Source organism: Phasianus colchicus, chromosome 19, assembly GCF_987193195.1.
Source record: "Phasianus colchicus chromosome 19, bPhaCol1.hap1.1, whole genome shotgun sequence".
In the NCBI taxonomy this organism is placed as follows: domain Eukaryota; kingdom Metazoa; phylum Chordata; class Aves; order Galliformes; family Phasianidae; genus Phasianus; species Phasianus colchicus.
The window spans coordinates 7,907,413-7,916,420 of NC_143454.1; the positions used below are offsets into that span (position 1 = coordinate 7,907,413).

Consider the following 9,008-nt stretch of genomic DNA (forward strand, 5'->3'; position numbering starts at 1 on the left):
CTGGCTTCAGCCAGACACACTGCATGTTCCTTCTCAATTAAGGGTCAGGGTAAGAAATTAACATCAGAACACAGTGCAAAGAACAGCAGAAGGCAGCTCAGAAACACATTTCTGATGGGAAGAATTTATTGTGAATAGAAACTGGAATGCAAAAGGTTTTGCAGTGCTCACATTCAGAAAGAAGTCTGACAGGCTGCAATAACTTCAGGTGATGTATTTCACAGCTTTTCCATATGCATTTGGATCCGTTTTCATCCCAAACCCTCAAAGGCATACAGCATTGTGAGAACAGGAAAAAGGGAAAACCCTGCAAGCTGCCTTCTGAATTCTCTGTCAGGGAGGAGAAATCTCTTTTCCAGTTCCTGGGTGTAAAATCAACCTGCATACATTTCCCATTAAGTCATACCCTTTCCTGGAGCCAGCTCAACAGCACACTGCTCTCCTGTAGGAAGATCATAGCTAGGAGAGCACATGACAGGCAACTTCATCCATCAAAGAAATAACCCAAAATTAGGACCAACGACAGTGATGAGACACACAGGGATTTTTAACTCATTTCCTCTCTCTACTAAATATTAAATCCTCCTACTGAACACTATTGACACCAAAGAGTTTCATATTCTTAACTCTGACTCAAAGAAAGCCAATTTATATGGCTATTTTGAGAAAGACATTCTTTCTAATGCTGTGCAATACCAATATATATATATATATAAATTACAGAATATGCCCTTCTTTTTGCTGGAGCCAAGCTAACTGAGAAAATACACACCTCCTGTTTGTAATGCCATTAGAGGAATGCTCCTTCACGAGCCCACTGAAGGGTTCAACAAACAGGGACTTCAGTCATGATTCTCTATATTGCCACCCACAGGAACCCAAACAACAATTACAATTTGGTCATACTCTCAGTCCCACTACCCATACAAACAGCCTGCCCTGGGGTTCTGCTGATCCACACCATGTGGGAGATGTCTTCAGCACAGTCAGAGCCCTCAGTTCACAATGCAGCTCTTCCTTACCTTGATGGCACAATGCTGACGTGCCTGGGAATCGTGATTAGTGACAGAATAAAAATGCAGAGGTGCTGCTGCTTCTTTACATACCAGTTAAAACAATGTTCCTTCCTTTAAAAAGTGCTTACAAATGAAATGTTCCGGGTTCTCCACTTCATGATTAAGTTAAATTTGCTCCTTTGCAGGTTGCAGCAATAAAGCCTTATAAGTCATAGTAATAATCCAGCTTTGCATCCACAGTTTTGCATCCTTTATCTGAATAAATCCTCTCCTCTCGGGGGAAGTAGGTCATCTCATCTGCTACTCTGCTTAAAATGTCTTCATCCACAGCATAGCCACGGGATTCGATCTCCACCCTGACACACATTTTCACATGTTTGTATTCCAGAGGCAGGAAGGGAACAAAGTAGTCAATAAGATTTCTATCAATCAAGGTGCTGTGCCAAAATCCACCTACAAAAGGAAAGAGAAGGGCTTTGTCACTGCTCCTCTTGTTAAACACTGCCAGGGAATGAATATCGTAGCCCCTGCATCAAACCAGGAAGAATCCATCTGTGTTTTTAGGGCCCCACAAAGCACAAGTCAATGTAAAATTAAGTCTATTCTCATGGTACTTTCTGCATCGTCTCAGACACACAAACACGGTCTGCTGGATCTCTTCTGAATGTCTGCTTTTAAGCCCTGCTCCCCAGATACTGGTCTCACAGGCTCACCTCTCTCACCTAGAGAAGATCCGATTTTTTCTGTTATCAGTTCTCACAGACCAGCTTGCTCTGCTCCTTTTTTCCCCCCCGAGCTCACATCCAGCCTTATATTTCCGTTGTTTGCTTTCTCTTTAGCACAGTAGTACACCAATGAATGCACAGCACACAATTCCCCCAACAAATGTAACCCACACACATCAAACAAGGTACACATGGTATGCTTAGCTCTAATTCATCACAAGAGTTGTCCCATTGACCACAAATTGCACTGTGGCTCCAGAGGCCAAAAACTGGAGACCACATAAAGCAGAAACCACTACTGTGAAATACAGTGCGTGCACTGATGGCTGACTGACATTTTTATGGGACTCTGACGGCCTCAAAAGCGATCCCAGCTTTACTCACTATTTCTGTTATTGAATACAGATACAGACAGTGCGTTCTGCATGTCTGTGAGCTGTATATCTTCCCTTGCCTTCCCATTTCTCCAGAAATCGAGTGCCACCTCTGTTATCTTTTCAGCTCCCGCGTTGCTATGAAAAGACAAAACAAAGGTTGTAACTGAAGGTAGTTTTAAAAGGCACTGTGTGCACAGGACAGCAAACCCAAGGAGTTGCTCCTTACCTGAGGAATATGAAGATGGCTTGTCGGTATGACACTCCATCCAGAAGCTCATAATAGTCCAGAAATGGCTTGATGGCATCAATGAGTCCTGCGTGCATTTTATCCATTTCATCAAATATGAAAATTGACCTGGGACAGATGCTCACATTTCCCCGAATCCATGACTGCAATTGGTCCTGAGTGGCATGGAAACAGGAGCAGATGAAAAAGTTTGTGTTGAAAAGACAGAAAACAGGAATTCTGCTTCCTGAGTTTTGTACTCCTTTCAATTGCATTACTGTGATAGCTTGGCTTCTTGACTGAAACACGACTAAAAGCTGAAAATAAAACGGTTCTGAAAAATGAAGATACCCAGAGACAGGATGAGACATGCATGAAATCTCAAGAGAAAGCTATTCCTGAAACCATATCAAAAAGGAAAGGCTGAATATCAGGACAAAGGATGGGTACCAGGAGGAGCAGCAACACAGAGCAGAGCCTTGTGAGGCAAACTGAGTGCTGCTGGCAGCGCTTTGGTCCAAGCATCCCCCATGCATCAAAACTACACCGACTCACTGCGAAACCCCACCTGCAGTCATTGGAACAGGCAGAAGCAGAATCCAGCCCTCAGTCCTTACTTCGAGCCACTCACAAAGTAAAAAGACAACGATGAGTCCTTCTTAAAACACAGCACACAAACCAATGCTCTGCTGCATTATAAAATCCTCTCAAGATCTTCGAGGCCATTTCCAACCTTAAAGATGTTGCAGCCCACCCCAGCAGTGCCACCACCCCCCATTTCTACCTTGTAGAGGTTGATGCTGTGAGCGTGAGGGAAATGCAGCGTAGCCACGAACTGATGGACGTAGTTACTCTTCAGCCCCCTCTTATAGATGCTCTCGGCGATGATTTTGCTGACGAAGTTCTTGCCGGTGCCCGTCCAGCCGTGCAATGACAGCGCCAGCGGCTTCTTGGCCTGGGCGTTGCCGAGGAATCCCCGCACGGCCCTGACCACCACCCTGCTGACCAGGTGCTGCCCGAACAGCCTTCTGTCCAGGCTCTCCTGCAGCGCTGCGCAGCACACCGAGCCGTTAGCGGCGGGCAGAACCGCCGGCCCCATCCCGGCCCAGAACCGAGGGGCCGCCCAGCCCCTCCCCGCTCCCCCGGCCCGGCCCGTACCGGCGGCGACGCGCTGCTCGTGCCGCTGGAGGCAGCACTCCTTGAAGTAGCAGTAGAGCCGCGGGTAGGAGATGATGCCGGTTAGGGCCGAGGCGGCGGCCCCGGCGATCGCCAAGCCCAGGCTGATGGGTTCCACGGCCCGCGCGGGCGGCGCGACGAGCAGCAGCACCGCCAGGCCCAGAGCCGCCCGCCGCGCTCCCCGCCACGGCTTCATGGCCGGCCCGGCCGCTTCCGGTCCGCCGCTTCCGGCCTGCAGCGCCGCTTCCGCCGCCGCCATCTTGAGCCAGGGCAGAGGCCGGGCTGGGGGCCGCCATGTCGGGCGGGAGTGACAGACGTCACCAATGTGCCAATAGCGCAGTACGGAAAGGGGCGCCTTCAGTCAAAAGCGAGAAAGAGGCACGAAACGAGCGATGTGTGCCGCTGTGCCTGCAGGAGGGCACCGCGGAACAGGCCGTCCGCAATTGCAGAAAGAACAACGCGTCTGTTACGATACAAAACGTTTTTATTAAAGTCCCACCTCTCGCTTTCAGGCTCCCTCACGTCGCCCCCCGGCCCCCAGCACAGAGCTCTGCACAGCGAGGCCTTGGGACAAAGCAGCTCCTCCTCCCCACGCTGCGTTCCAACCTGCTGCCTTTCAGCTCCCCCTTCCCTGCTGCTTTGAAAGGATGCATTACTTGTTTTTGTCCACGCTTTTTAAGAAGGTGAAAGGATCTGTAACAGCACCGTTCATCTGCCCGCTGAAAAAACGCTCGCCGTGAAAGCAAATGTTATCATAAAATAAGCTTTATAACAGAAAATAAATTATATACAAGATTTTACCGACCAGAGTTCACACAATCACCTGCAAACAGATCGACTGCAAGACCACAAGAAAAGCTCTGCAGATGACACCAGCACGGGGAGGCTCCCATCCTCCATCTCATGGCACTGACACAAAATCCTCTATGAGAAGACAGAGAGAACAAGCACCCCTGCAGAGGCCTCAGTCCACATCCATCAGTATCGCCGATTCATCTTCTTGAACTTCTCATAGTGATAATCGTCAGTTGCTTTTTCATTGGGCGGACGTTTGCGATTTGGAGGAGAGCCTTCAGAAGAGAGAGAGAGTAATCACATTTCCAGTCCTTTCCCTGATGTAACCAGGAGGAGACGTTTCCTTAACTCCAACCTTGTGAACTCCTGTAAAGCCACACAACTGCAGTCCCTTGCTGTGTGAAAGCTTATCTTTCAGCAGTCAGTGCTCCCTAACCTAGCTTCCCTTGCCACCCCTGCTTTCAGCAAACCCCTATCATTCAGCTTGGTTAACGCATTTCTGTTGTGACCTTTGCTACTCCACCTAGAGGTATCCCTAAACAATCCTGCATCCAGATGGCTTCCTGGGGGACCTCATACAGGCACAAAGACAGCTACATCTCTGTATGAGACCCTAATGTGTTCCAGTACCTTCCTTAAGACATTTCAGATTAGGAACTTACGTTCAGGTTCTGGCCTCTCTGTATCCCCCACTCTCAGTGGACGGGGCTTCGGCTCTTCCTTATTCCTTCTCACTGGTGCATTTAGCTCCTCATGATAAACTGAAGGAAGGAAAACATCAGATAGGGTATTTCAGAGTTGCATTCTTCATATAGATGTATTTCTACGGCACTTATTACGACTGATCTTTAGGAGAAACAACAGAACCTCACTACAAGCGTTCTAGTAATTGGTTTCTATGGATAATCAATACACACAAGATGGGGTACACCAAGTTTCAGAGGCACTATTTCATCAGAAGTCATCCAAAAAATCTTCATTTCCCTCAGAACACAAACCTGACACCAAGTCACCCCTGTAGATATGGTCAGACACAGCAGAAGGCTGCCTTTCCTCCAGATGGCTGTGGTATGAGAGGCTCTCCCGGAAATTAATTCCTATCTCCTGTCTAGTAAGATCTATGTATGTTTGACCACCTGTCTGCTTTGGCAGCCCACAAAATGGATTCTCTCTATTATAACCCATCATTTATAACCACAGACAAGGCAGACACTTCCAGCACACGTTCGAGACATAACTTAAAGAAAAAAAATCTTGAAATTTATGAGGAACTGTCAACTGGGAGTTCAAGAGCAGAAAGTCAGGTCATAAGTAATAAGCCCCTCTCTTTGCTGATGGATGGGGAGGGGAAAAAAAAAAAAATCAACCAACAGGCAAACCAGATGGAGCCTATACATGCATCCCAGAGAAAGAAACCAGACAGCTGCTTGTGTTGATACACAGACTAATTTCTCCTGCACAGACTCCATCTGAACTGACTGCTTTTCTCTAGCAGAGGGGCAGGTCAGACTTGGGTCAGGACAGCCACATGAGACTTACATCTGTTGTGCTGGACATAGTTAACAGCCATGTTTGTGGGAACAAAGGAAGTTTCGCTGTCTTTCTTCTTGTTCTGCTGCTCTGCCAGCAGCTTGGCCTTGGCCTCTTCAGTTGAGATTATGTTTTTTATTTTTGCACTAGAAAAAAAATAAAGAATTAAAAACTCATTCATATTTAAGAAGAGTAACAAGCAAGTAATAAGTTGTTCAAAACAAATGGATTTGCATGTGTAATAGTGCTCATATAGTATTTGCTATAATTTTTTTTGAGAGGCAGCAGGCTATAGCAACTTCGATGCTTACATGGTTTGTTCAAAAGGTAAAAGGGAAGCAAGCATCTTTCACACATCCTATTTCAGTGCACAACATATATGGATAAACTCCAGAGAGCTGTAGTCTGCAGTAACAAAAATGTAAGTGCCTCTTCCCAGAGGTCATGCTGTCACGCTGCACTGGAATCCTACTGCTGTGTTTAATTTAACATGCAGTGCTAAACACCCCACTAATCCAGACCAAGACCGAATCCCATCACAGAGCCAAATGGGGGTTGTATAATCCAGCCACACCAGTGCTCTGCCGACCAGCAGCTTCCAATCACAGTGCTCATCTCTGTAATTCAGGCCATAACTAACAGATTTATGAACAACATACTCAATTCCCAGGTCCACTTCAGGAATGCCACTCAGCATCTGGTTGGACAGCATCTCTTCAGTCTTCTTGGCAGAGGAGACACGGATGTTCTCTGGCAGCTCATACAGAGAGTCCTCAGCATTCTTAAGCTTCACCTTCTGTTCCTCATTCTCCACAATTCCTTTTCTCTTCTTCAGCTCTGTCTCAATGTACTTCATCCTAAAGAACAATCCACGAGGGATATGTGGTATTTAGTTCTGTTTTCTGTACTCGGACCTAATTGCTGAACACAGCTGCATCACTCTCCCAATGGCTAAGAGAGAGAAATGAATAATTTTTCCAAAAGCAGTCAGCTAACATCAAGAGCACAAAACAAGATATTTGCAACTCTGATCAAGGTCTTCCAAGCTCTTCCATAACCATAAGGGAAGGCTGCTGCTGGTATTTAATGCTACCCCACTGGCACCTCCCAACTTTGTTCATGAAAATGCCTGCTCAAGTCTGGCAGCCAGAAGGTGAAAAAGCAGGTGAGAATCAAGAAGATGTTCTGAGACATTCAGTATCCAAGATAAAATAAATAAATAAACAAAATGAGAGGACACCCAACCCAGAATTCAACATCACAGACCCCATGCAGCTCAACTTACATGTCAGCATCCTCATCCCGCCTGTTGGTTTCAGCTGAGAAGGAAGTTCCCAAGTTCAGATCTTCCTCTTCATTAATCCTAAATGAAAACCACACTGTTGCAGTTGTTTTTTTGTTTAACTAATTTGACAAGCTAGGGTAGTAGCAGCCAGTAAAACTGCAATATATTAAGTTCTTCAAAGCAGTACAATTTTTGGTTAATTTATTGCTAGCTGTGACTTACTTCTTGTCCAGGGAAAGATCTTCAGAGCTCATATGCACTCACCTGTCCTTGCCTCGTTCTTTCAGTTTTTTCATGTCCACCATTCCCCCAGATTTTATCTTAAATGGGTCATCCTGTAGTAAGATAAAATACAAAACCCTGAAGCTCCCTTTTAGTTTAATGCTAGTCTTCAAAATCTGGACAAAAATGGAGAAAAAGCATTAGGCTGTAAGAAGCAGACTCCTACAGTGATCAACTGGAGCACACCAAAGTTTTCACATCCTTACATCTTAGCAACAAAATATCCGATGAAAATGTCGAGCACTTACCACAAGTGTTGCCTCTTCTTGCAGCTTCTCTCCCACAAGCAGAGCTACAGCGCTAGTTGGCCATAAAGAAAGAAACAAAATTCAGTAGAAGGAAATGCATTACCAACAATGTTGTCTTTCTTTGCCCTTCTCTAGATCTAGCAGGTTTCAAACACTTGTATTAACACTAAACTGACAATCTTCCTAACCCCTCCCTGCAGGTAGAGGAACTATCAACGTTTTGGGATGATGAGTTCAGGCAGAGAGATTTTAGTGCCTTGTAATGAATCACCAAAGTAAGGGACAAAGCTGGCTGCTGGTGCACATTTCAACTACTGCATCAGCTGCTATATGAGAGAGAAGGGAGAAAATATGAAAGGGACAAAAGTAAATCTACTGTTCTGCTATATGTATAGAAAACAATCTGACTAAATACATCTCATGATAAATTCCAATCTTAGTCTTTTTTTTCCATAGTTAGGACATAGCACAGACTTTGCAGGCTGGCACCACGTTCCCATGTTCCTGCACCTGACCCACTCCACCTTCAGGCTTTGACACAAACTCCTCTGCCACAAACACACCTTTGGCACTCTGGGACATGGAGCTACTTCTACACAAAGCAGATGGGTATCGACAGAGAAATTTGCTGTTGCATGACAGTGCCAGATAGAACACAGCTTCACACACTTACCTCACCCCATTGGGTCGTTTCCTGAGGCTCTGCACTTCTTTGGCTTCCTCGAGTTTTAACCTGAAGAAAAAAAACCCAAACCAGTGGCCTTAGTACTCAGTGCCTCGGTTTCCTTTAATTCACCCTGTTTCATTTCCTGCAGTTAACACCAAGCCTTCTACACTGTTTTTACCCTACGTTTCTGCATATCAGTGCCTCCTTGTCTGGTCGGAGATTTAATAAGCGTTTTCTCTTTTACCACACTTAAGGAATCCACCTATTGAAGCAGAAGAAGTGCACACGGCACCTGCTGGGCTGCATCGCTCCTGCACAGCTTCCTCAGCTGAGGAAAGAACGCAGGGCACGGAGCGGGGCGGGCGCGGGGCGGGCGCGGGGCAGTGCCCGGTAGTGCCCGGTAGTGCCTGGTAGCGCTCGGTAGTGCCCGGTAGCGCCCGGCAGCCCCGCAGGCTCCGTCCCCCGCGCTCACCTGACCTCCTCGGCCAGCTGCTCGTCCTCCTCATCCTCCTCGGGCTCCTCCCTGCGCCGCCGGAAGGCCCTGGAGGCCGCCATCGCTCGGGCCCCGCTCCTCTCGCTCGCGTCGCGAGATGATGACGTCATCACTCCGCGCCGACGCCGTTCCCGCGGCCTGGCAGCCGGCACTTCCGGCGGCGCGGCCAGGAGCCGAGGGCCGCCCGG

General features: G+C 47.2%; 2 protein-coding genes across 2 annotated transcripts; both read right to left on the reverse strand.

The window, feature by feature from the left end:
* Positions 1-105: 105 nt before the first annotated feature.
* Positions 106-3,746, reverse strand: LOC116234244 (torsin-1A-like). The gene is made up of 5 exons (XM_031601704.2): positions 3,503-3,746; positions 3,129-3,394; positions 2,345-2,520; positions 2,126-2,253; positions 106-1,469 (listed from the first exon to the last, which is right to left on the reverse strand). The coding sequence occupies exons 1-5, from the start codon at positions 3,714-3,716 to the stop codon at positions 1,219-1,221; spliced, it is 1,035 nt and encodes a 344-aa protein (XP_031457564.1). The 5' UTR covers positions 3,717-3,746; the 3' UTR covers positions 106-1,218.
* A 129-nt stretch (positions 3,747-3,875) lies between these two features.
* Positions 3,876-8,957, reverse strand: C19H9orf78 (chromosome 19 C9orf78 homolog). Its single transcript, XM_031601705.2, has 9 exons — positions 8,800-8,957; positions 8,334-8,393; positions 7,661-7,712; positions 7,395-7,465; positions 7,131-7,208; positions 6,505-6,702; positions 5,855-5,991; positions 4,978-5,076; positions 3,876-4,590 (listed from the first exon to the last, which is right to left on the reverse strand). Exons 1-9 carry the CDS (start codon positions 8,928-8,930, stop codon positions 4,499-4,501), a joined length of 918 nt encoding a protein of 305 aa, XP_031457565.2. The 5' UTR covers positions 8,931-8,957; the 3' UTR covers positions 3,876-4,498.
* Positions 8,958-9,008: the final 51 nt, after the last annotated feature.